Source organism: Symphodus melops (genome assembly GCF_947650265.1).
Source record: "Symphodus melops genome assembly, chromosome: 17".
NCBI classification, from domain to species: domain Eukaryota; kingdom Metazoa; phylum Chordata; class Actinopteri; order Labriformes; family Labridae; genus Symphodus; species Symphodus melops.
The window spans coordinates 17309693-17337625 of NC_136707.1; the positions used below are offsets into that span (position 1 = coordinate 17309693).

General features: G+C 44.1%; 1 protein-coding gene across 6 annotated transcripts in view; it reads left to right on the plus strand.

Annotated features, from left to right (window-relative positions):
• adgrl1a (adhesion G protein-coupled receptor L1a) overlaps positions 1–27933 on the plus strand; it is a 147059-nt gene extending 119126 nt beyond the window's left edge. For 5 of the 6 annotated variants that reach the window (XM_079365548.1, XM_079365547.1, XM_079365549.1 and 2 more), the window contains 21 exons: positions 5317–5524; positions 5744–6008; positions 7711–8038; positions 9414–9707; positions 11022–11125; positions 12125–12310; positions 12504–12542; positions 14829–15009; positions 15191–15313; positions 16199–16407; positions 16513–16686; positions 17392–17601; positions 18132–18352; positions 18642–18708; positions 18852–18943; positions 19097–19265; positions 19501–19656; positions 20826–20922; positions 23985–24107; positions 25484–25501; positions 25631–27933. In XM_079365548.1, the coding sequence (XP_079221674.1) occupies positions 5317–5524; positions 5744–6008; positions 7711–8038; positions 9414–9707; positions 11022–11125; positions 12125–12310; positions 12504–12542; positions 14829–15009; positions 15191–15313; positions 16199–16407; positions 16513–16686; positions 17392–17601; positions 18132–18352; positions 18642–18708; positions 18852–18943; positions 19097–19265; positions 19501–19656; positions 20826–20922; positions 23985–24107; positions 25484–25501; positions 25631–26535 (4169 nt within the window). In that variant the 3' untranslated portion in view covers positions 26536–27933. The remainder of the gene's footprint in view (positions 1–5316; positions 5525–5743; positions 6009–7710; positions 8039–9413; positions 9708–11021; positions 11126–12124; positions 12311–12503; positions 12543–14828; positions 15010–15190; positions 15314–16198; positions 16408–16512; positions 16687–17391; positions 17602–18131; positions 18353–18641; positions 18709–18851; positions 18944–19096; positions 19266–19500; positions 19657–20825; positions 20923–23984; positions 24108–25483; positions 25502–25630) is intronic. The other variant, XM_079365552.1, reaches the window with a different exon arrangement.

A 27933-nucleotide genomic window follows, 5' to 3' on the forward strand; every position in this document is an offset into this window, starting at 1 on the left:
AGACAGCAACTTTGGGAGTGAGAACAAGAGGAAGTAACTGCATGATTGTAATGCTACAATCATGCAGTTACTGGTACCCCCCTGTTCAAGCATTATCAGTCGGTATGGAGTATGTTCCACTGCTGTCTATTGTGTCTGCAGCCATTGCAGCTGTGTCCTGAGCAACTTTCCTGTCACTCAGCGTCAACTTCTCTCCGAGGCTGATAAGACTCTGCTTTCAGTGGCACTATCTCAAGCCATTGCAAGCGTTTGGTCTCAGGTGAAGGGTATTCTCTGGGGCGAATGTTTGGGTTGATAAAAGTGCAAGATTGACACCTGCCTCTTCCACTGTCCGCAAAGTGTGTACTTGCGTGCATTGTCCGAGAGTCTGTGTGTGTGTCCTAAGGGTGTCTAAAGGATGTTTTCATGTGTATATGTCTGTGCACAGCTGTCTCTACTGTATTGTGTTCTTGCTCCCACGACTTGACCTCCATGTTGTCTAAAAAGAAGCGGAAACACAAGGGGAGCTCCTCCCTTCTCCTCCCTTAATGCTCTCACCTTCTCTCTGTCACTTAATGTCACTCCACAGCAGATTAACTCACTCCTAATTCTCATTTCACAGGAAATAACCTATTTACACTCTCTTACTCCGCTCCTCTCTCTCCTCTTGTTTGCACACACAGAACACGCTCACATTCTTCTTCACGCTTTCTTCGCCCTCTCTGCCTCTGTCTTTCTGAACTGCACACATGCATGCCTACACACACAAACACACACACAGACACACACACACACACACATCCAAATAAATGTATATTTATATTTACTTATAAAGATGCACAGTGAAACGCAGCTACCATACTAATGGGATTTTGAATGCACATCAACAAACCATCAGGAGACTGCACAATAATGCACACACACTAACCCTTGAGGTCCATTAACCATCCTGCATGGATGCAGGGTACCATGCCATACTCCGTTCTGCCCCCTGCTGCCTGCATACTGCACCTGCCAGTAACAGGTGTGGGATTCAATTAGAGCAGCATGCTCTCAGCAGCAAGACATGTGGGCAGGCCATGAGTGTGGACTGGGCAAAGACCTGGGCAAGCAGAACCCTCACATCCCTCTATCCTATAGAAAAAAAAAGCAACAACAATCATGACAAAGACGCCACTTAAGAAACCGCTGCCAACCATTGGCAGGGGGTGTTTAGATCATCATAGTCTTACATTTACCATCACCATGATGCTATCACATCAAACAGTAAAACACCATGGACTGCAGATGACAATCACAATGAAAAGTCTAAATATAGCCTGAAGCTGTCAGCGCTCACTTTTAATTGCGTTACCAGTCGATCACAAATTGCTGCTCGACACTAATGGGAGATATTTACTGTCATTTTCAGAAAAGTTGTGGCGCTTTTATCATTTTATACGGCAGCCGCATATTGACAAGTACCAGCTGACCTGTGCCTGGGAAAGGGATTATAGAGATAAATAGTCAATTATTACAGCCGTACTTCCCTGTATGTGTGGTGGTAATTGGCATGCTAGAGTATGATAGCTGCAGCCTGGGTTTTAATCCCTGATAAGGTAAGTTTCATTAGCCATCTGGCTAGTTTGTAGGTTAAAATAGTGTTGTGTCTCAGTTGCCTGGTGACTTCCCTGGGATGATAATGACTGCAAGATTTCAATCCACACTCAAACAGGAATTAATCTATTTAACTATCTCACATAATCCCGGATGCTTACTCTTAACCTGCTCGAGCCAGACTAGGATAATGCCTAATCTCAAGATTTATGCCTAATGCTTAGTGCCTAATGCCTAATACCTCATTCATACTGTGGTCATAATAGCTTCTTGTGCAATAGACTTTACTGCGAGGGTTCAGCTGCGCCAGCTTCCAACTGCTACAATCACTTTTCACAGTCAGACAGAGAGAGGGCGGCGGAGGGAGCGGGTAAACGGCAAAGGGAAGCTGGGGAGTGCAGGTCAGAGTTAATGAAGCCCCCCAGGCAGGGTTTGCAGGGTGTGAAGCATGGCCACTGTTTCTGTTTGGCCTTTGTGAGTGTGCATATGTGTGAGTGTTTGTCTGTGTCCTCATGGTCCGTGTGTGCAGCCTGGAGGCTGTTGATGAGCCCCTTTGACACCAGGCTCACCCAAAAACCATTTCATTAGAATAAACCGGGGATCGCTGGTAGTAAGCCGCCAGGGTTCATAGGAGAGGGGAGGAAGAGAGAGAAACACAGAGGAGGCAGGGAGAGGATGACAGACCGTTAGTGGACACTGCGCTGTAGTGGTATCGTGATGATGAGGCCAATAGAAAAGACTGCAACCTATTTAGGAAAGGCCTAGAAGGTTAGATGAAATAATGAAGAGATTCACATAGTGTCTTGAAGGCAGAAGAAATGTAGTGAGAGTATATTGTATTGCTGACAACAACTATTTGGGAGCTCTAATCGATTGTAGGGCAGGTTCTTTACCTCTTTCCTGCACATTCACGTAGTCCTGGCTGGTTACGTCATCACTTTTCTGCCGAAGCTTTGGATACCCTCCTAAATGTTTAACTTGTGCTATTAGAAGGTTTGATCAATAATTTAGATAAATGTTTTGGAGGTCATCTGAAATCCAAAGAAGGCAGCTCTTTTAATGTTGGCATTTAACATTTTTTTTCTATTTTCTTTATCTATCTATTCAGCCAAGACTACAAATAGCAAAAACATAAAACCATTAAAGCTACAACAGCTTCTTTCTTATTTGTTGACTAGCTTTGTATCTGTGCGAGTATTTTAAAACAACCCCAGGATAGTCAGTCACATTACACCATGTGGATTTCATGCCCTTAAAAACAAGAGGGCATGAAATACAAGTCCAGTCTGACACACTGCTCTTAACCATTGTGTTATAGATTCTAGCTGCTCCTATCAGCTATAGGTCCAGCCGTCAGTCCAGTGGCCTTTATCGAAGCTTTTATGTTGTACTGTACTAGTAAGAAAAAACATTGTACACACGTAGACAATATATCAGTCATAAAGTGAAATCCAAAGTGGTTCTGCTCTCATAAAATAATCCTAAGTGTGTAAGATGAATATGTTTGATTGGATTCATGACCATGAATCAAATTGTTCCATGGAGACATTACAGATTTAGTTTGCCCTTTACTGTAATGTAATACCTATCAGACTCTCTTCTTTGTGGAAACTGATGAGATGAATGCTTGCGTGCATATTAATACCGACTCTTTGTGGTCATCATTTATGCCACTATAATAAACAGGCTTGCATGTTTGCATTTCGCTGTCCTTTATTCTACCTTGAGGCAGAGTGTTCCTGGATTTGTTTATGGGTCACCTACATGCGGAGCCTCTGCAATGCTTACTGCAAGCTGTTTATTTCTCTATTTACAGTGGCATTGTACTTTTGAGGCTGTGTCCTACTTCTGGTGGTTGTTCCCCCCCCCCACTCTATAGCTTTCTGCTCTACTAATACCTCCCATTTACCGCCTTTATTGGAAATATTCCGCAGTACAACTTCCATTTATTTGCAGTGCCCTCATGCTGTGTCTGGATTGAAAAAGACGTCAGTTGATTGCAGTGTGAGGGAGAGTTGCCATAGATGTTAGTCAAGAATTTCATTGTTCAGCTGTCTGGAAATGCCATTTGAACCATTGCTGTGAACATTATTTAGCATATTCCCGTCAGCCGCATTCATATACGCAAAGCAAACACCTCAGGCTTTGAGGGAGCATTTTGGTTCGACAATGGAGCATGACAGGCCCCCTCACTGTGAAGTGTCTTGTACGCAGAGTGTTTGTTTATGCCGGAGCTTGATTAGATTCTTGTTTGGCTGCCAGTCTCAGTCCATGTTGGACCCCCTCAGACGGAGGAGGCTAATTCCTAAGTGGCCCAGCACCACAGATCACCAACTACTATAAACAACAGCACTGCAGACAACAACAAGAAGGAGCTGGATCTCTAGAAGCCTAAAGTAACTCCTCCGTCTCTCTTTGCATTCTCCTCTGGCACCAGACTCCATGCAATATTCAGGACAGTTTGAGCCTTGGCTCATCCATCACTCTAACAGTCACTGAGTGACAGCGTATGTATGCAGGTTTGAGGATGCGTGCATGTCGTGTACCAACCGTCCGTGTACCGGGATGTGAGTGTGTATCTGTCTGTGCATCCATGTGAGCTGTATGTCATCGTTGTCCAAGTGCCCCTGCAGCGTCCAATTAGTTTAGAGATGCGCTCAGTCATGAGGTGACCAGCAGGTGTCAGGTTATATCCCTACCGAGGGCCAGAGAGCCACATAAATAAGCTGGCAGAGCTGTTTTAGTCTGCAGCGCCTCAAACTCTCCCTTTCTCTTTCTCTCTCTTTTTCTGTCGCCGGTACCTCTATGATGTCAGAGACACAAAGATGCCAGCAACTTGCCTCGTAGATCACCTGACATGCCCAGTTGTCCCAGGGTACTCTGTCTGACAAGCTGGGACACAGTGAATCAACCAGATAATGTACACCAGTCCCCAGTGGATGACCTCCAACCCCTGGCATCCGTCACGTGTGTGTTTGTGTGTTTGTATGTTTGCATGTTTGGTTTATGTGTCGTGCGCACATTTTACCATGTATTTCTGTGTTGGTACGTCTTTGTGTGTTTGGGGTAGCGACCATTGTTTGTGTCAGTTGTGCGTGTGTGTATAAGCAGGTATCATGCAGTTGTTGAGGAAGAGGAGGCCCAGCCAATCTTTGCCCCAAGATGCTTTCTTTCTTTGAGGCATTACTCTTGACTGAGAGCCAAATTCAAGTCCTAATGAAACAAACTCAACAATTACTGTTTTACCACCCAGTAGCAGAGCAGAGAAGCAGAGGTCTTTGAAATAGGAAAATGCACAATCAAATAAAAAGTAGGCCAAGATAAATTAGATTAGAGACTACATCGGGGCCGCCGCAGCCAGAAATCTCCCATTTATCATATCCCGACACTTTCCAACCACAATGCTGATGTTCTACAAATGAGCTTTTATATGTTCCTTCATTTAAAATCGGATATTGTACTTCACCTCACTCCCCCTCTCTCCCATTCTCCTCTTCGTCTTTGTCTCCTTTTCAAATCTCAGCTTACTTTTATCTAATCAAACATTTTATTTTCCTTCCCTTCCCTGCGTCTCTCTCCTGTTCTGAATTCCACGGTCTTTGGCCTTTTCCCATCTCCTCTTTCCCTCCCCTACCATCTTCATGATATCTTTTATTTTTACCATGCTTTGTTTTTTAACTTCTCTCTCTCTCTTTTTTTTCCCCTCCTCCCGTCTGCTTCAACACACCTCCTCCACGCCAGTCTTTGTGTGCCCTGGGACTCTGCTGCGGGTGCAGGCGGCGAGTTCTCTACAGGAGGCTGAGCACCAGGCAGGGGCGTGGTGCAAGGACCCGCTGCAGTCTGGGGATCGTCTGTACGTCATGCCCTGGACCCCCTATCGCACTGACATGCTGTTCGAGTATGCCTCCTGGGAAGACTTCAAACAGAACCGAGCCACCACCACCTACAAGTGAGGGAGCCTCCCACTGTCCTGGATGATCAAATAGCATCTGCTTCTGTATTGATTTATTGGCTTTTGATGTGGATATGGATAATGATGGCAGAACGGTCCCACTGTGGTGTCAGCTTGCTCACAGTGAGGCCATCTTGTAGGACTCCGTCATGCAGAGTAGATAAATTGGCTCGTTCTCCTGGATTTTCTACAGTTCATGTGTTTCTCTGTCAACAGGTTGCCCAACAGAGTTGACGGCACTGGATTTGTGGTTTACGATGGCGCAGTGTTTTACAACAAAGAACGCACACGAAACATAGTCAAGTATGATCTACGGACGCGAATCAAGAGCGGCGAGGCCATCATAACAAACGCCAACTACCATGACACCTCACCGTACCGCTGGGGAGGGAAATCGGACATTGACCTGGCAGTGGATGAGAACGGCCTCTGGGTGATCTACGCCACAGAGTCCAACAACGGGCGACTGGTGGTCAGCCAGGTGGGAGAGCAGCGCTGCACAGAAGGGGATGAGATGTGGATTATAAATGCACAAGTGGATTATATCCAAATCTCATCTGACTAGTCAAGCAAAAGGTCATGTGTCACACATGAATGAATTACTATTGAGATTACACAAGGGCACTGACAAATGACATAGAGGGATGTTGTTGTTCAATGAAAAGAGGTCACATTAAATTACCTTAAAAGGTTAGGCCGAATATCAAACCTCATCATATCCAAAAACTAATCTTCACCACTGAGGGAAATATTTGATTTGGTTTTTTTTAAGTGCACCAAATCCAGGTTCCTCTTGGGTTCAAACATTGTTACAGTAATGACTTACAATCCTAAAAATGTGGCATTGTTAGGTATTATTAGTTTGGCTCCATCCAACGCACTTACAGTCTGTAATCCAATGTCACATTGTTGTACCCTGCCCTGCCTGTTTGACAACCTTTAAAGCATGATCCATCACTGTGAACTTTTGCAGCATTCATATTTTTAATAGCAGTTGGTTCTTTTTTGTTTTTTGTTTTTTTTGTTTTGCGAACAAAAACTGCAATCAAGGCAGCGCGTTTCCACACAAACAGAGTTTGAATTAATGTGTTGTTCAGAAAAGACGGGTCCCATTTATAATCACTATCTTTGACCTTAACAGGAAATTGTTTTTCAAACTGTAGAAGTTAAACAATCCATCTGAAATATCAAACCCTGCATGAGCTATGAGAGTGCAGAATAATGGAGCAACAAAGTAATAAACAAGAAAGTGATCACTTTCATCATCAACAAACTGTTGGGTTTCTGGGGGGTTTTGTTATTTGTCCTGCTTATCCATAGAGCAACACGCACACAGAGGTCTCTGTTCTGCCTCTGCATTGCAGTTTTAGGTGTATTAAGTAGAGGCAGCTTTGCATTAAGACAAAGAAATAATCTTCTCTCCAGAGCTACAGACTTAATTACTTTTTAAATGTTTTTTTTTTTTACAAGTGATTATAAATTTCTGCATTATTGCTCAGAAGTGTAATTTGTGCTGCAGTGTGAACAAGACACATATGGGAAATGTCATATCAAATCTTTTCTGCTTAAAGAGTCTTAAAAGATTCAACTTCAATGGGTAGTCTTGTTATTCAGGATCTTTGGATTTTTAAACTTTTTCTACTTCTCTTAGTGAGCTGCTCCTCTTAACATCGGCTTCCACTGATTCAAATACTATAAGAGAGCGCCAACAGTGGACGTACCTTTATGTTTAAAATAGAGACGTTTAACAAAGCGTATCACAAAATCAAAATGTATTTGTTGTTGTTCCCGCAAGCCCTATGTTCCAAGATTTCTAAGATCTGAAAAATGTGTTCCCACATTTCTAGGACGTTTTCAAAATAAGGTCTTATGGTCCTGCATTTCCCTTCAATGTAAGCCCTATTCTCCCACACGAGTTTTTGGAAGCACTTTATAGTAAATAAATGAATAAGTAATTTTATTTTGATCAGAAATGATCACAATTACAATCATTACAAGAAATATAATAGGGTTAGGGTTGGCTGTAATTGGCTACCAAATTGGGAAAAAGCGGAATTGAATTACTCTTCAAGACATTTAAGTCCGTCTCTCTCTCTCTCTCTCTCTCTCTCTCTCTCTCTCTCTCTCTCTCTCTCTCTCTCTCTTAAAGACAATGAGCTGTAATTATTCTTTTTTTTGCATAGGTGAACCCTTACACCCTGCGCTTTGAAGGCACCTGGGAGACCAGCTTTGACAAGAGGATGGCCTCCAACGCCTTCATGGCGTGCGGTGTGCTCTACGCAGTGCGGTCGGTTTACCAGGATGATGACAGCGAGGCAGGCGGTGACTTGGTGATGTATGCCTACAATACCAACCATGCCAGAGAAGAGCCTGTCAACATCCCTTTCCCCAACCCATACCAGTATATTTCCTCCGTGGACTACAACCCTCGAGACAACCAACTTTATGTGTGGAACAACTACAATGTGCTGCGATATGCCCTGGAGTTTGGACCACCAGACCCCACCATGGGTAAGGAGCGTTTCCCAAGGACTGTGTGTGCAGAGTGGGAAAGAAGCTAGGTCTATGCACTTCTTCTCAAAAACCTTTTAACAGTAATTAAGAGACACTTTGCATTTGTGCAGCTCATAAAAAAAGTAAGCACATAGATAATACCAGCAAATGTACTTGAAATTAAGAATATTAAGTTTAGAAGATTACAAGCTGGAATGATCTGTAAGCTGTTGAGGCGATAAGGACAAGAGGTTTAATTGTAATATTAATATTCAACAGTATGATACTTGGTGAAATGGTGCTTATTTACCAAGCTATAAAACCCCTCTGATTCTTTGTTATGAAGTTGAATATTAACTAAGTCTCTTCAATGATGCTCTACCTCACATCAGCATGTTGCAGAAAATGACTATGGTTACAAATTGACAGGTTTATTCCTAATTAAGTTTATTTTAAATTTACATTTTAATTTCTAACTGAATTTCTAATTTTTAAGAAGTTCAAATGAAGTGTGGTTGTGTGTTTGTTTAAAGAAAAAAAAAAGTTTACTTCTTGACTACTGAAGACTTAACAGCTCATGCATGAATGTATTTTTGTGCCTTTTCCGATCTGACATTTCAGTAGCTCGGATATCAAATCATTGCGTTTCCATCTCCAGCCATAGTCACTGTAAAACACAACTTCCCAGGTATGACTGCTGTAGCAGTTCACATCAGCTTCCCTGTGTCATGGATATTGAAAAAGTCGTTCTGAATTGATCAGGGGGAGGATGAAATGAGAACACCACACTGTATTTTGGCAGTCCCCCGATATAAGGAGGGGTTGTGATGTATTGTGTATCTGAGCTGCATAAAGACTGGTATAAAGCAGGGATTAGGCCCTCAGAGAGGAAAGAGAGGAGACACACAGGCGGCAGCACTCTCCGAGTTGTGCGCTGACTCTGCTTTTGATCATTCAGGATTTTGTATTTGTGATGTGCTGCTTTTATCTTCCCATTAGTTTGGGTTGTTAGTGATGGTGACTTCTCTGATACATTTGATCAATTATTTATTCCTCCCCGACTTTGTGATGAAGCCTTCCCTGCATCTCCTCCTCTGCTTGTCCTCGCCCCTTGGGAGAGCAGCTTTTGAAAGGCTCCAAAAAGTATTTGTCACCCCAATTATTGTCAGGCTAACTTTTGAACTCTACTTCAGAGAGACATCTTGCATACACATGCATGTGCCCTTCACTCTCTTGATCTCTTCTTTTCAGGCTGTCAGGTTTGGCTGCTCTTACAAATGCCCTACATTCTTTTACAATTCTTTAAATGTCTCTCACGTACTCTGGGTCTTATTCATAGCTTCCTAACGCTGCTTCTTTTCTTCTCTCTCTTGTCCTCCCTGTGTTACCGCAGGTCCCCTGACCACAACCCAAGTGACCACCACTCCTCCAGCCAGGCCATTCACCTCTAGTGCCAGCCCCACCACAGCCCGCCCTCTGGCACCCACATCCCGCCCAATTGGCTCCATCAACAAGCACCCTGATCTTCGACCAATCACTGCCACCGTACCTGTCACCCGCCGTCCACCCCGCCCTCCTCAAGGCCCAGAGCCCCATTTCTGTGAGGCCAAGAAGGTCCGGGGTGTCCAGTGGCCGACCACGCAGAGAGGAGAGACAGTGGACCGCCCTTGTCCCAAAGGATCTCTAGGTGAGGACTCCCGCATGTCGCATGTTTTTTTTATAACGTGTTTCATCTGCCGTGCAAGTCTCATGTGCACAAGTGATCCACGTGTTTGTCTCTTTTTTCCATGGTCGTCTTCACTGTCCCTACATTCCTCCCACCAGCAGGCAAAGTCCCTCAGGACTCACAGATGAAAGCCTGTTGTCCACAAATGAAAGGCTCATCTCCGGCAGAAACCGAGCTGATTGAGAGTGGCGAATAACAAAATGAAAGGCGAGACAACACAGGCTTCACCTCCTTTTATGCTAGCTTCTATACCGCCGAACATGTAGCCATCAAAAGGTTCTCTTTAGTCACAGTAAAAAGACTTTTCCCTCCGTATTCCTGTCCAATCGCTGTTTCTGTATGTTCTCTCTGCGAAAAACTGCAATAACATTAAATTAGCAGCTGGCTTAATTGCCACATCTTGGCAGAGCTCTCAAACCCAATCTGCGGTCGATGGAGGAGACTATAGAGAAAAGCCGGAGAGAGGAGGAAAGAATTAGTGGGAAAGAGAGAAAAAGGGGGAAATGAAATGCAACGCCACATCTGCTCTGATCCTTCTACAACTGTGAAGCGTTGCTGCATTGTCTCTGTGGGCTCTGCTCTTCCCTTCAGCTTCTATCTCTCACTCTCTCGCGCTCTCTCTCTTTCTCTGTGGTTTGTCTTCTCTTCTCTTCTCTGCCTCGTCTTTGTGACTCGACGTTGGGTATTTGTGTTAGCAGCATCAGAGATAGACCCCTTCTCTAGTTTTATCCCCGCGTGGTGTCCCTTCTCTGAACCCTTGTAACTAAACAGAAAAACCGAGCTGGAAATGAGGGTTGGTTTAAGGTGCTTCCCTCCAGGTGTTTTTATATGACAGTGAGGGATCATACCTGCTGTCTTCAGTGTGTGTCTGTGTGCACAAGGTAAATGTTATGTGGTATGTCTGCACATGTTCCTCTTAAACCATTCCTTTTAGAGCATGAAAGCCTGTTTCCCCTCCTGCCATCTTCTTCATTCCTTTTTCTTCTCCCACTTTCACACTGCCCTACACTCTATTATTCAACCTTTTCCACTTCTGACCCATTTTCCCTCAGACTTTTTACTCTACCTCCTCCATTTTCGTCTTCACTCTCATCTTCACACACTTTGAGTATTGAATTTTTAAAATTCAATCCATTTCATTTTAAAAAATAACTATCACACTTTTCGGTGCTCGTCCCTCTCCTCCACACTATACCCTTTAATTGCAGACAGCTAACGCTTATTATCTCTCCATTACTTTCCCCTCCTCTGGTTCTTCTCCCTCTGCTCGTCCAGGCATCGCTTCGTTTCAGTGCTTGGAGGAGCAGGTCACGTGGAACCCGCGGGGTCCTGACCTCAGTAACTGCACCTCCCCATGGGTCAACCAGGTGGCCCAGAAGGTGAGACCTGACGCCGTACCCCCCAAGCCATGGGTCCGTCCCCTTCCTCTGCCCCAGTGCCCCGACCCTCCTCCCTGTCCACCTCCACACACACATTAACATATCTCCAAGGCTGGCCTGATTAAAATACAGACTCATTTCAACCGTCCCTTTATTACAAGTCGTCTGCTCTTGATACTTAATTAACTTTCTTTTTTTCACTGATATACTTTAATCACAGCTAGGTTCAATTATTTTTTGAAGTCAGGCTTTGGGCTTTACTGCTTGCAAGGTAGTCTGCCACTTCAACATCACCATTAAAGTCTAATAATGTGTATTATACTCGTGCAGTAAGTAAACATCACTGTCTCTCGAGGATGACCGATGAATTCAGCAGGGATTACTCCTAACTGTACTGATACACTGTGTTGCTATATACAATGTAGTAATCTTATTAATCCCAATTATTTATACTAATTTGACTTCAGGAACTCCATAAAAAATATATATTTTAAAAGGCAGACTCAGCTACATTTCTGCAGGAGTAAACACAGATTATTTAGCTGTGCATGGCCTCCATTGGTCTTCTCCAAGGTTTTGGAGTGTGAGCACGGTCCCTGGAGGGGCTCCACTTTCAAAAGCAACATCATTGGATGAATCCAATATACCTTCTCCTTTTGGCAAAAAATCCATCGCAGTTGGCTTAAGTCATGGTTTAAGGTGCGATTTGCAAGTAAAACAGAACCAGGAATTCACCTCAAGATGTGTTCAAGGTCTATCTTTGTTTGCGATGGCGTTAGAGGGGATGCCAATACACTCTAAACAAAACAGGGTTTCCAGAATAATCCAGTAACTTAATAAATCATGCATGATGTTGGTTAGTACAAAGCTCGAAATGCTTTAAAAAAAAAAAAAAGAACAGTTTAGCTCTCGTACTGCTTTCAATAGAACTCATCTGAAGCTACAGTCTTGTTTTTTTGTCATCCGTGTCTCTAAATGTGCACGTGTTTGCCCCTGCAGATAAAGAGTGGCGAGAATGCTGCCAACATAGCGGCAGAGCTGGTGAACCACACACGGGGTCGCGTCCAGGCCGGAGATGTCAGCTCCTCCGTGCGACTCATTGAGCAACTGCTGGACATACTGGATGCCCAGCTTCAGACGCTGAGGCCGGGGAACAAGGAGTCAGTTGTACGAAACTACAACAAGGTAGAAGAAAGTGTAAACGCTGAGAAAAGAACACAAACGCCCCCATGCTTATATTTAATTCAAGTATTAGAAAGGGATGCAGAGGTTAATGGGAATTTACCCCCCTAGTGCACATGAAAGGACACGAGGCTTTTTAATTTACAATTTTCTTTGTTTAGCTCTTTAATTCCTGGCTTTGTTTTCTCCCTTCCAGCTCCACAAGCGAGAGAAGACCTGCCGAGACTACATCCAGGTTGCTTTTCTCCTTCATCTGCCTGCTTACATACCAGTGAAGTCGGACTACTCTGTGACTTAGAATAACTGAGGAAAGATAAATCCTCGGGTAGACTAGGCTTGTGGATGAGATTCCTCTGGCTCAGTGCTCTGTATTGTGATTTATGCTGCCTTTGGAATCATCACTTAAAGTATTTCTGGTTTGTGCTGAAGAGCAGTGTGTGTGAGTTTGGATATTTCTCCTGGCCGACAGCATGTACAGCATTTAAATGCTGGGGTAGTATTTCCCCGAGCTGTGAAGGCTGATTTGTAGTTTTTTATTGCGCATGGTGTACATATCTTAGAAATGTGTGTTGAGCACATGCAGAAGTCATCTGTCTTTGACATAATCTTAGCTCTATGGACTGGGCTAGAACCTAAATATCTAATAGCAGCCTTGCTCTCGTTGTTTTGCACAATATGGTACAATATCAGTGGATCTGAGAGAATGTAATTTGACGATAGTATGAAAGGAAACGATTTGTGTTACCACATACTTCTGTGCTTTTCCAATATTTGTGCAATATCTCTGGTTCTGAGAAAGCTGTAATGTAATATCATGAAAGGGTCTTGTGTACGCTGCTCTGTAATGATCAAATGCAGCACTCTGCTGCTTTGTTTCTTGACCCGTCTGCAGATGTAATATGACACCACATCTGATCTCTGTTGGTGCAAGATGAACGCTAAGGCTGCTGTGTAGCATGTTGCCGATCATTATTTTTCGTCACTCGTTTCAAAGGTAGCTCAGCATAGCCACAGCGTTCGGAAGACAAACCAGAGACACCCTCCGTCTTTCTTTTTTTTTTTTTCTTTCAAAGTGGATGGAGTGATTCTGATGCAAAATTCATTTTGTGAACGGCGATGCTCTTTATTCCACGCAGCAGTCAATCCCTCATTTTGAGAGGCCTGAGCAGGAGAATTACATGATTCATCAAGCAGGCTACTCCAATAAATTGGATAGCTGATACAACCATCAAAATTGCCATTAAGTGAATTGTAAGTGTGAAATAGAATGGTAATACGTCTGACATAGAACAGTCATAAAGGAAGTGCAGGGGAGTGGAGAGTTTCTAAAAAAAAATGTAGCAGAAGAATATACACTTTTTACTTCAAAAAACATGTTGATACTCAACAAAAGCAGAGTAATTACCAAAGGATAGATAATAATGAAATCAAGGATTAAGTGAGAATAACGGAATTGCTAATTAATAGCTAATGGCAAGCCCTGACATCTATGAACAGACTATTAGACACCATGTTCATAAACCATTGTCTAATGATTTGCCACTAGATATCTGTGAATCATCAGTCTCAGCACTTTCTTACTGAACTTTCTTGAATTGTGCAAGAAACATAACTGAGCCTATTATTAGTCATTGCTGCTCTATAATGCAGCTGGTATTTTTGTATTTAAGCTCTACTTAACCAGGTAATTAACCCAGTGAGATGAAGAGCTCTGTCACAAGGGTAACCTGGCCAGAAGGGCAGCCGCACACGTCATTACACATGTTACATGGTTAAGAAACAGTTTACAATAAAGTGCAGAAGTTGTGAAATGAGATCTGCCAGTTTCAAGTCATTCTGGAGAAAGTTCCCTTCAGAAGGAGCAGAAAAACGAAACAATTTTTTATTTATTTTTTTAGCTCGATCCCGAGGAACAGACTGTGATGTTCAAAAACATCACAGGACCGCAATGCACAGTGGCTTCTGGTTCTTTATGACCAGTAAAATATTATATGAAAAGGTCCCAAGGAAAGCATCTTTTATTCATGATCACTTTCAAATACATTTCATTTTAATCAGGGCTCTCAACATTAATGTGTAGAGCGCGATTAATTAAGGTTAAACAAAAATGTGTGCTTTAATCAGATGCCATTTTGTCTCTTTAGTAACACTGTAGGTAAGCTTTCATAACATCTTCCTGCAGTCACAGTGATGCATCTCTCACTTCAAACATCTTGTGACATCAGACATTATACTTTTAATTCCCTCTTTGTTTGCTTCTGCTGATCCGTAATGGCTTCCTTTACCATTACATCTTCTGCCAGTTTTTTTAATATTAAAAGCAGGTTTTTATTCAAACAGGAAGTACCCTCAGCGAAACACAAAACGACTATTCTAAACACTGGCCTAACAGAATCACGATTAACTGTTGGAAATGACCGATTAATCACAATTTTTAAAAAAGTAATTGTTTGACGGGTCTAATTTCGAGAGTTCCCAGAAATACAGTAGTGATGAATGCGAAACCTTGTGCATGTTCCAGGCTGTGGTGCAGACAGTGGACAACTTGCTCCGCCCTGAGGCCCTGAATTCATGGCAGGACATGAACAGCACGGAGCAGGCCCACACTGCCACCATGCTACTGGACGTCTTGGAGAAAGGGGCTTTCCTGCTCGCCAACAACATGAATGGGAATCGCTTTTCTTACCAAGCGCCAAGCATTGGTAAGAAAAAAAACAAAAAACATAATGATGAAGTATGTGGTTGAACTAATGTTTGAACCACTTTATTGCCTCTAAGTTATGAATTTTCTCTGGGGTGTTTTTGTTTTGTTTTGTTTTTTTAAGTCAGCAAAAAGTCTCTTTTTTTTAACACCTTTTTTACTTACTCTGCTTCCACCATCAGAGCTGGAGGTGCATGTTCTGAGCACAGAGATGGACCTGCAGGATTTGTCCTTCCCACAGAACAATGCCAGCGACAGCACCATCCAGCTATCAGCTTCCACTATTAAACAGTACAGTCGCAACGGTCAGCAGCTCTTACTCTCCCCTATCCCCACCCAAAGGCCTGACAAAATTACACTGTCCTGTTCAGCCCACTCTCATGTTTCCATTTGCATTTTCAAGGGAGCTTAAAACAATCTGCATGCAGTTGACTAAGTTATTGGTTCATAATAATGGGCTAATCAGATTAACAAAAGTGCTGAGACAATTTCTTTTCTTGATGGTTTCTTAACAGCAGTCTTAATAGAATAGCTGGGGAGGCGTGTAGATTACAATCGGCCCCAGTCTGACAGAGCAATCTCAGCACTCCCTCTCTTCTCTCATCCTCATTCCATTCCCTCGCTCTGTCTCTCCGCCATCTTATCCCCCTCTCTCATCTCTCTTGTTTTAAGCCCCCCCAACTCTTTCCCCATCTCATCGTCTCCTCCCTCCGTGCCCCCCCTCATCCGCGTACCCTTTTCTGTTTTCTGTCTCCGCTTGGCTCTGCAGTGGGAACGAGATTAGAATGATTGAAACAAACGCACATGAAATATTCATATGGAATAATAAGAGATCTGTGAATGCTTGAGGGATGAATGTTCCATTGCCCTCCACATTAAATCTCGCTCTCTTCCACCAGTCAAAATGAAACGGTCCTTACCATCATTCTAACCTTCACTAACTCTCTCTCTCTGTCTCCCGCTCGCTCGTCCTGTCACTCCCCACTCTCTATCTCTGTCACTCTCACCACCATTACCATATTATGCCCCCATTTCTGTGTTAGGTCTTTTTTTTTTTCCCCCTCTCCCTCCCCTTTTATCGCCTGTATCCACCCTTAATATTAAATCTGCTTCTTCTTCTTCTTTTTTTTCGCTCCTTATTCATTATTTTTCTCTTCGTCTGTTGTATGTTTTTCTCCCTAAATGTGCAGGACAAGTCAAGGTGGTTTTCATTTTATACAAAAACTTGGGTTCCTTCCTTTCTACTGAGAATGCCACAGTGAAGATGGAGGTGGAGGGGCCGGGCCACGATAAGAAGCGTCTGGCGGTTAACTCCCATGTAATTGCTGCCTCCATCAACAAAGAGTCCAGCAGAGTGTTTCTCACCGAGCCAGTGGTCTTTACACTGAAACGCCTACAGGTGCCCTTCTTCAATCCTTAAAGTGCTTCATTTACAATCCTATAAAATGCACTCAAATTGACTCTTCCTATCATCCCTCTCTTTGTTCTTTCTTTTTTTCTGAAGATGGACAATTATTACACTCCAAACTGCTCCTTCTGGAACTACTCTGAGCGCTCCATGACGGGCCAGTGGTCGTCGCAGGGCTGCAGGCTGCTCGACACCAACGACACACACACCACCTGCTCCTGCAGCCACCTCACCAACTTCGCTGTGCTCATGGCTCACCACGAGCCCGATGTGAGTAAACAAGGGCGGGGCAGACTCACGGTTAAAATGGAACCCCTGTAATTTATGCGGACGTTCAGTCGTGCAGGCATTAGCGTTCACTCACTCTCAGTCGCACACCTTCACGCGTGCGCGCACACACACGCACGTAGCACACACACACGCACACACACACACACACACACACACACACACACACACACACACACACGCACGTAGCACACACACACGCACACACACACGCACACACACACACACGCACACAGATGTATCCTCTCAAGGCTGACAAGCTCTTTGTTTTGAATTTTCTCTTTTCCCTCTTTCACTCCCACATTCAGGGAGGCACATGCTTACAAATTCATGTCCTGATACTTGGAGCTGACATTCACATGAATTTGAATGTCATGTTTTTTTTTTTTTTGGTTTTGGTTTTTTTTCAGGACGTCTTGTCTCTTGTCTCTACACTTTAGCTGCTTGCATATATTTACAAATATTAAAAAAAAGCTATTCTACTCTTTCTCTCCCCTCCCCCTGTTCTGTCTATCTCTCCCCCTTTTGTTTCCACCTCCCTATGTTATCCCATCCATCTCTGCACTCCTCGTCTCCCATTCCGCCGTCTTATTCCATATTATTTCCTCTCCATTGGTCTGATTGTGCTGTCCCTCTGTTTTTTCCTCCCTTTGCGTTTGTTCCCCGTTTGTTGCACCAACTCCTCAGTACCAGGGCCGAATGCATGAACTGATCCTGTTCGTGATCACGTGGGTGGGGATCGTCATCTCCCTCGTGTGTCTGGCCATCTGCATCTCCACTTTCTGCTTCCTGAGGGGACTGCAGACTGACCGCAACACCATCCACAAGAACCTCTGCATCAACCTCTTCATCGCCGAGCTGCTCTTCCTCATCGGCATCGACAAAACAGAATATCACGTGAGTGTTTAGCTGCACGTTTACCTGATAACTGCTTAAGACGAATACTTTTTTAGGGAAATACATAACTCTAGTTTACTGTCATTTAAAAAAAAAAGCTCTGTAGCACATCGCTTCCTTTAAAAACATTCCTGTGCCCGTTGTGAAAATGAGTCACCAGATTAGTTTTTGTGCCTTACAACTTTCAAAGTTTATTGAAAATGACAGCACTGTATAACTGAGAGGCTTTTTTTTTTATTGAATGGTGACAGTGAAACTAGAATTTGAAGAGGATTCATCATGCAAGTCCATAAACATTAACTGCACTGGGTAGAGAATTACCTCTCAATAATATGCACATAGCCAGTCACCCAGGAGGCAGCTTTCCTTTTTTCTTCTCTGAATGTCCAGATCTACTTCTGATAGTCACTCACTTCTGTCCTCCTCTGCTGTAGACCCGGTTATATGTCTTACTCTTAACTGTTACTCCGCCTTCATCTTGATATTTCCCTCTCCTCCTTCTTCTCTCTATCTCCTGCTGCTCTCCTCAGATTGCCTGTCCCATCTTTGCTGGCCTTCTGCATTTCTTCTTCTTGGCTGCCTTCTCCTGGATGTGTCTGGAGGGTGTGCAGCTCTATCTCATGCTGGTGGAGGTCTTTGAGAGCGAGTACTCCCGCAAAAAGTACTACTATCTGTGCGGCTACTGCTTCCCTGCACTGGTGGTGGGCATCTCTGCGGCCATAGACTACAGGAGCTATGGGACCAAGAAAGCGTACGTGTGAAGACGGTCCTTTTGCACCTGCAGATTGAGAAGTAGGATTATGCTATTTCCCCAGCTGGAAATGTAATATGCACTGCTGTGTGACCGGCTCCTGCACCTCCCCGTGGACTGGCTTTTCTGAACACACTTAGCCAAAGCCTGATGATTAGCCCTCATAAGATAATCCGTTGAGACAGGGAAACAGTGTGTGTGCATGGATGTGCATGTGTGTGCACATCCATCCATCTGAGAGTGTGTCTTAGTTGTGTGTAACTCTCTGTTCTGCTCTGTGCCACTCCAGATGCTGGCTGCGAGTGGATAACTACTTCATCTGGAGCTTCATTGGACCTGTTTCATTTGTTATTATGGTATGAGCTTTCCTGTCACACATTGTTATTCCCCTCTGAATTGTAGGCAAACCTTAACATTCCTCTGCCTTTTTCTTTCTGAGCTTTTTAACAGTGAACAGTCAGTCCATTTTATTTGGATTTGTTGCTTCTTCTCCCCTCAGCTCAATCTCATTTTCCTCATGATCACGTTACACAAGATGATCCGCAACTCCTCAGCCCTCAAACCTGACTCTAGCCGTCTGGACAACATTAAGTGAGTTCAAATAAATCATTGGAAGCCTTGATGGAGGTGTACAGTATGTTGTTGTTTTATTTTAGATAAATCACACCATCAAACGTATCTGCCGTGGTTCATTTTCTCTACACATCAAGTCTTTCTCATTCTCATTCTCATCCATCTCCACAGGTCGTGGGCTCTGGGGGCCATTGCTCTGCTGTTCCTGCTCGGGCTGACGTGGGCCTTTGGCCTCCTCTTTATCAACGAGAACACGGTTATCATGGCCTACCTGTTCACCACCTTCAATGCCTTCCAGGGCATGTTCATCTTTATCTTCCACTGTGCCCTGCAAAAGAAGGCAAGGACGCAAGTCTTCGAAGAGTCGTTGAACGTCATTTTGTGAATAAGGGAGATGGATGGATGTACATGTTCTGAGTGATTGCAGTAATTACATGTTGTCTTTTGCAGTGTGTTAAAAGCCTCTCTTGCTCTACATTGGTTGCAAGCTATTTAAACTAAGTGTTTGTGTTCATGAGTGGCTTTACAGCTTACCCACTGTGCCAATGGTGTTATTATTTTATTTTTTTTGAAAGGTCCATAAGGAGTACAGTAAGTGTCTGCGCCACTCCTACTGCTGCAGCCGCACCTCCACCACCAGCTCCCACGGCTCCCTTAAGAACTCGGGCTTGCGTGCCAACAACCGCTACTACAGCGGCAGCCAAGCTCGCCATGCAGCGGCCCACAGACAGGTGGGGGAAGGAAAGATCACCACACAATCATGATCGCACACACAAAGCAGTACCCGTGTTAATCTTTACACATAAATCAGACCACTGTTGAGATTTCAAAGTGTTTTTCTTTGTACCGACGTGAAGTGATTCTTTCTTTGTGTGAAAATGGTTTCACTAGTTTTCAGCGGAAGTCACTGTGTTTCAGTGGAATGAAATGAAAATGCTTTTTCATGAGGGAAATGATTCCTTTGATTATATCAGTATATCAGTTTTATTTTAGAACAGTGTCAAAGACAGTGTCAAAACTAAATAAGTCGCCTAGGAAACAAGGGAAATTTCTAAATCCTGCTTGTATATTTTCTCTTTACTTTAAAGGTCTGTTATGTAAGACTGTGAAGTTAAACATGAGTTTATCTGCGGGGGTTTGATTGCTGATCAATACCAATGACTCACTGATTACTCCGCAAAGCCTTCACATTTACTTACTTACTTACATTCAGCACACAGTTTTTCTTTTTCTCCTTTAACAAAGACAAAAAAAAAACATGTGCCGCATGCGAAACACCAACTTCACAATACATTTTGTTGTCGGCGACAGAGTGGCACTAAAGCATGCAACATCATGTCGTGTTCATTGGACATATCTTTTGCAAATCTAGTCTAATCAGCTGGCGTGTTCCTCTCTTTGTGAACATTTTTACTTTTATGTTTCTATCAAGTTCTGGCAGCGCTGAGCTTACCAGAGGAGATGACTCATTAATAATGATATTCTTTGAAGTCCACAGGCTATATATAGACACGGGCACCATACTAGACATCCGGTAATACTTAGCATGATGGCATATGCACGATTGGCAAAGACACACAATGACAGTCAGTCCTCAGAATAAACAAACAAGCTTCCCCACACTTTAATAAGACACCTTTAAATAAGAACTGTATCAGCTACTGCAATCGTGTCTTACACATCTCAAGTTTATCATCCCTTGATTACATGACATAACTGTGCGCCTTTTCACCCAACACCCCAAACTCTTTGTCTGCCGTGTTGTTCTTTGCAGATTAGAGTGAGCCCTACAGTTTTGATTACAGCAGCCCCACTGAGCAACAAAGTCGACCCGCCGCGTATCTATATTTAACTTGTTGTCTGTTTGCTGCCACTCACTGCGCTGTGCTCCTTCTTCCAGAGTCGGATCCGCAGGATGTGGAACGACACGGTTCGGAAGCAGACGGAATCTTCTTTCATGGCGGGAGATATCAATAGTACCCCGACGCTCAACCGTGGTGAGGCCTCCCTCTGTCACTACTCTCCTTCCCCTCCATTAAGTTATTCATGGTTTAATGCACACCAACACAAAGGTGCACATACACAACCGAACAGACGCCTGGGAAGAGAGATGGAAAGTGGACTTGCGCTTGTATAGCACTTTTCTAGTTTTTACAGCACATTCACACACTGATGGGTGGCACAGGCTGCTATGAAAATCATCCATTAGTGTTAACTAATTAATTCATAAACAGTCACACGCTGCTGATGCTGAGGCAGGAGCCATTTTTAGGTTCAGTGTCTTGCCCAAGGATTTCAGGAGCTGGGGGTTAAACCCTCCAATATTCTTGTTGACAGATGACCAACATTACCACTTGGCCATAAATCACTATAAATCACTGTTACCAAATGTTGAATGTTCACATATTACTGGACACAACAATATGAGAAATGTGTTCTCATGCCTCGAAGTCAGTGGTCCAGGCAGCAAATAGCCATTAGCAGCAATACATGTAGCTTAAATTGAATTACATATGGTGGTAGGCAGGTTGGTGGGCGAAGGGTTTCAGTGGCAGCCTCTGGTCAGTGAAAGCACTTAACAGCATGAATACATTCAGCTCAAACGCTCCCTAATTAGTACAGTATATGTATGTGGGCGTGTCATCGTTCTCTGTGATTTCATTTTCCTGTTGATTAAATTAGGCTGATGTAAGTGTATTTATTTTTTTAAAAGCAATAAAACCAGCTTTATTTGAAAAAAGAGTAAACGTAGCCACTTGACCACATCTTAGATCACTTTAACTGAGTGGTAGAAGAGGACATACTCGCCGAACTCCCTCGCTTCGTGGCATTTCTCGGTGAAATGATGAGTCGTCGAAAAAGATTCATCCGTCTTTGCCTCATTTGTTTATTTTATTCTTATTTCCGTTTTTTTAAATTAAGTGAAGAACTTAGTTTGCACGAGGATAACGATATCGCGAGTCTGAATACAGTTTGGCTTAGCCACATGCAGATTTGTGAACAATGTGAACATTTTTTATACATTATTAAGGAAATAATTCCATCTTGATAAACACCTTGATCTGACATGCATGTGCTCTGATGTTATTATAGCGCAATACTCTAATAGCTATGTGCTGTGTGGTAATTACACCTCTGAGTTAACCTGCCACTTTGAACTGATCTGATCCTTTTAAAGATGAACTACATTGATCACAACCGAACACATTCGTATCATCTCGTGTTATATAGCGTTGACTCATGCAGTCCCCTCTGAACTCCACACAGCACCCAGAAAGCGCAATAGCAGTTATTTAAGATCTGTAAAAGGTTTTGAAGTCACCCATTGTCTCCGCCTCAGCAACTGGTGGCGTCACCGCCGCAGCCTTCAGTGACAGGGATGCTATCAAGGTTGGCTCAGGTTCCTGGGATGAGGGTGGAGTTGAGAAGGGGGGGCTGCTGCTGATGACACAGAGGCAGTAGCTAAATCAGCCGTCACTCTCTATGCTAATTTCATCCATTTTCCTTTTAATGAACTGATTAGTGTGTGAGCGAACAGGGGGTAATTATTCTAATTGAGAGGAGTGACAGGATCAAGGCAGGGGGTGAGGAAGAGGGGTGCTATGAGTCTGGATGAGGTGTGTGTGTGAATATATGTTTGTGTGACGGCTGTCTTCGTTTGTGTTTGGGCAGGTTGGTTTCTCGAGGGTTTTTTTTTTCTCGTCACGATAGAGCAATCACCAGGCGTGGTGGAGGCGCAATGTGGATCATTCCATGTTGTGCTGTCAAACACAAGCAACTGTGCTGTGAAGCCTTTATTTTCTGTGCTTCAGACAAAAAGTTTGTAAGTTGGCAGAAAGTGAAAGAAAGACGAAGGGGGAGCGCAGGAGGGAGGCAGCGGGAAAGAGGAGCATAGAGAGAGAGAGAGGCACTATCATGGAGGAGTAATTAAAGAGGCCAAATCTGGAGAAGAGACGCAATGCTGTTATCACTCGGATCTCAGATCTCTTTGATTTCTCCACTTCACTTCTTTATGAACTGCAATCTCTTCCTGACAATAGTAAAGTGTCCGGAAGACGGGGCGTTGTTGTACATTCACACATTCTCTCACACACAGCCTCCCCTGGTTCCCCTTGCCCTACTTTCTCTCCCCACTTAAAGCCAGTTCCCTTAATTTTCTGCAGGGTATTCCTATGAGGTATACACACAGGCTGATAATCCAAACTAATTTGGTGTTGTTTGTTCAAATTTGGCATTAGGAACTGAGAAAATGTGGTTGAGTCAAGACACAGCAGAATGAGCCAGAGAATGGAGGGAGACGGGTTTGTTTGGCGTGCCAGAAAGATGGACATGTGAAGTGTAAGAGAAGGGGAAAAGACAAATAAATAGCTGTATGTGAGTGCATATTTGACTCTTTTTTTTTTTTAGAATCCCCTGCTCTCTTGCTGTGTGATGAACAGTCGGCTTGAGACCTGAAGGTTGCACTTTGCCTTGGACTACTCTCCGTCATGCTGTCCTATTTTTAATTTCATGGCATTTCTGTTCGAGTTGCCTCAGGCTGGAGCCATACATGGGCATTATACAACATTCTCAGTGTGCCATTTCTTTGAATTATATTTGTCTTGTAGTGGCATTCACATTTCACTGGGAAATTAACTGTGTCTCAATGGCTGCACCCCTAGACTACATAATGGCATGCATTACTGTTCTCCCCATCTGACTACATTGTCAGGAGCCAAAGGAGAAAAAATATGACTGGCAATGCTCCAAACAGAACCTTTCCCCTGCAATTGTATTTTTACTCAAAGGTTACAATCAGGAGGCATAAACATTGAGGAGAATACTGTGAAATGCATTACTCCATAAAGCAACGGCATAACCAAATACCCCCATCTGAATAAACAGTAAATATTTTTATGATTCCAGATGTTATTACTGAGTCGAGGAATGTGAAATTCAAAATGTTACGGCTATTATATTCAGCGTTTCTGCTTCTGCTCGCTCTGCCTGCATTTGTGTGGAAAGATAACAAACAGCCTCATACGATGATGTTCATTTGTGAAATGTTTGTGTTTTGCAGCGACCATGGGCAACCACCTCCTGACAAACCCGGTGCTACAGACTCGCACTGGTACCTCTCCGTACAACACTCTGCTGGCCGAGAGCTTCACTCCGCCGTCGCCTGGCGTCTTCAACTCGACTGGTGAGCTCCCCATGATCGCTCCACTCTGTGTGTTTTTCTATACACTGTGCAGCCTCCTGTCCATTACGCGGTATTTTGATGTGGTATAGACAAGCACTCACTGCAGTTATTCAGGGCTTTCACAACAGTGTTTGTGTGTGCTTGCGCATGTTGGTGTGTTGTTTTGTTTGATGTAGCTGTCAGACGGATTCACTAGGCTGAGCAGAACAGAGCCAAACAGTGCCTACAGCCCAACCAGCCATCTGGTCAGATCTTGAATCTTCATGAGAACAGCCACAAATTGATGAGAAGTTTAGCTACAGCTGTGACTGCCAGAAATGTTGAGGACAGTGTTCGCTGCCTAAGGCGGAAAAAATAGTTTGACGCATTTAGGGATCAGACTGTGTCCCGTGACGAGGGAGGAGTGGGTCAATTAGCTATGAGTGCTCACTAATAATGTGTACTCACTTAGTTCTGAAACTAAACATCTTGTGAACGCAGTGCCATGTTACTGGGACGATTCTGTGTTTGTAAAATGTCACAATCAGACATGTTCTGGTGATTCCTCCCCCTCCTACCAACATTCAAGGGAAAACTACGATTTTCTGGAACTGGTTGCTGTGCCCGAGTGTGCACCCGCAGAGTATCAGGCCCAGTGTCTGAGGACTGAAATTTAAGCGGCGTTTCTGTTAAATATTTTAAAGCCCCCTTGCTCAATACGTCAAGCCTGATGGCCACTGCCTGGCAGCCAAGACATTTTTAGAAGAGAGTGGGAGAGGAAGTAGAGAGAGAGAGAGAGCACTTCATTAGAATGTCTAATTACCCACGGCACCACCGAAGAAGAAAGTTGATTAAAGTCATTCTACACATTAGATTTAAAAAATGAGCAGGCTTCTCACTTTCTGGGTGGCTGTGGTGTTTGCTTTTCTCAGGCGGTGGTGTTTGGGTGAAAAAGCAGCCAAATACCACAGCAAAAACACCTTTGGTGCACTGAAGGGAAATCGTAAAATAAACATCACTGCTACTGTACAAAGATTTGTATGAATTATGGATGAACCCAGGTGTCTCTGTCAGTAGAAAATAAATACATAGAGTATTTTTTGTGGCTTGGTATACATGTTGGAGGAATATGAAAATAGGATTAAATCTGCGGAGTTAATGTGGCTCTTTGTGACTGTGTGTACATTAAAAGTTGGAAAGTTGGATATTAGAGTCTGGGAGAGAGATAGGGAAAAGAAAAGAGGGCGGACGAGCGAGGTTATATTTTATTCTGTTAATGGTTCCCCTTTGAAATGTCCTAAAAATGAATACATCAAGTTAATGCTGCATCATTAAAGAACTTACTGACTTGTGCTTCTCATTTTATTCACTCCACATGACTTCCTCTGGTTCCACAGGAACCTTCCGTGACCCAAGTAAGTGTAATTCAATTAAATATTAGCATCCCACATGAATCCTTCTTCTGTAACTGACAGTTGAATAGGACCAAAAGTTAATAACGCCCTCCATTGTCCTCTTTTTATTCTGTTTGTGTTTCGGTCTAGAAAGCACGTTATCAAAGGCCCGCGAACCCTGTGGGATGGAAACACTGCCCTTGAATGGTAACTTTAACAACAGCTACTCCCTGCGCAGTGGCCCAGGGGGTGGAGGTGGGGGCAGCTGCGACTTCCTTGGTGGCGGGGGCGGAGACAGTCCCCCCGCCCTCTTCAATTCCCGCGGCTCAGAGACCATGGGAGGCGGCGGCATCAGACGAAACCTCTCTGATGCAGCTGCCTTTGAGAAGATGATCATCTCTGAGCTTGTGCACAACAACCTGAGAGGTGGAGGCGGCGGAGGTGACGTAGGGGACAGAGTGTGTGGCAGCTTGGCCAGAGGACGCCCTCATGGTGGGTTGGGTCAAGGGACAACGGGGGCCGGGCCAGAGCCATCCATTAGTATGGATGAAGACGAGGACTTTCTCCGAGAGGGGCGGCAGCGCACGCCACAGGATGTGGAGCTGCTTTATAAAGCGCTTGAGGAGCCCCTGCTGTTACAACGCGCCCAGTCGGTCCTCTACCAAAGCGATCCAGAGGAGTCCGAGAGCTACACGGCCGACCTCACTGAGAGCCTGGGACACAGCGGACACAGTGGGCAGAGTAACAGCGTACAGGGAGGCAACAGAGCACCAGACTCTCCTGCACGTGACTCCCTGTACACCAGCATCACAAACCTGCGAGACTCACCTTACCCAGACAGCAGCCCTGAGCCCCTGGAGGTGGTGCCCCGCTCGGCTCAGCCCCCTGAGGAGTTATACTACAGCTCCGGAAGGCCTGCCTTGGGCTCTCGGGGGGCCCCAATGCAGACCTTCTACCAGGCCCAACCACGGAGGCCGAGTGGGGATGGACATGTGGCTCAGGAGCCTGCACATAGTGAGGGAGACGGACAGATGCAGCTTGTCACCAGCCTGTGACTGGAGTCGGACCGAGGAAGTCTGAGACCCTAATGTGACGGCCAGAGCTGCCTCTTAGCCCACCTCCTTCTCGCGTCTCTCCACTTTCTGCTTGTTTGGTTGCCTTTTTTTCTCTGATTTTTATTTAACTAACAGATGAGCAAACATGACCGTGACCTTCATGGGGAGTCAAGGCTGAATCGGCAGAATCGGCTATTGTCTTTAACCTTCCCCTTTCTTATGGAGATGAGTGATGGATGTTTTTTCAGCAGTGCATTCAGCGCCTCTCGACATCTCCAGACCCTCCCCAGTTCCTTTGGTACCCTAAGGCCAAGTCCAGCACTCTGAATGTACCGATCCACCCCCTTTACCTTCAAATACTTTAAACTTTAAAACTTTGTTAAAGTTTTTTTTATGTAATTTCTCTTCAGACCTGCCTGCGGAGATGAGAATATCATTTTATATTTTTTCTCATTTCCCTTTCGTACCACCCATTGGTGTTCTGGAGTCTTCATTTGATAGGAGCAGTTAGCTGTGGAGACAGGGACTTTAGTACACTATTATAACCTAAAACATGTCTCACAGAAAGCTCTTCAGTGTTGCCAAAAATATCTTTTATTGAGCCAGAACAGAAACTAGAACATTCACAAGGCAAACGCATTCATATATTATACACACACACACATACACACACACACACACACACACACACACACACACACACACACACACACACACAGAGACACTCACTCATCCAGAAGTGCTCATTATTGAACATCAAAAAGTGAAAACAGTACTCTGTGTAAGTAAAAGGGAGCAAGAGCTTTTGTTCCAAGCAGGAAGTGGGAGCTGATTCAGTGTAGTTGCCTTCATTTTCTCTTGCTGTGAATCGACAACGATGTACAAAAGTGGAGTAGAGGCAGAGATGGAGACTGAGGAGACCCTGCACCGCCCCTCCACAGAAGGAGCACCTGCATCCAAAGGACTGGCCGTTTTCTCTCCACTGTTCTCTCTGGTTGTTTGCTTTTAGGCATTTGAAAAGTTGAATGACTGCCTTGCTATTGTTTTGAAGAGAGTATTACATTTGTTGACTTTTGGTCTGCATCCTTTGGGGGCCTGCTGAACAAACGGGGGTCCCCTACCCCCCACCCCCTTCCTCTGCTGATAGAGCCTAGACAGTCAAAGTGGACTTCCTGTGTGCCGTTGTGACAAACGAGACTGTAAGCGTCGCAAACACACTGATCGATCTAATTGATATAAATGTGTACATAGGACCCACACATGAATCTACTTTATTCCTACTATGTAAATAGACACCAGATGATCAAAAGCAACAAAACGTAACAAATACTATGAAAAGTGACTTCTTGTACTGCAACAAACCGACATGAGAAAAATAAAATGTTTTGGAGTTTGTGA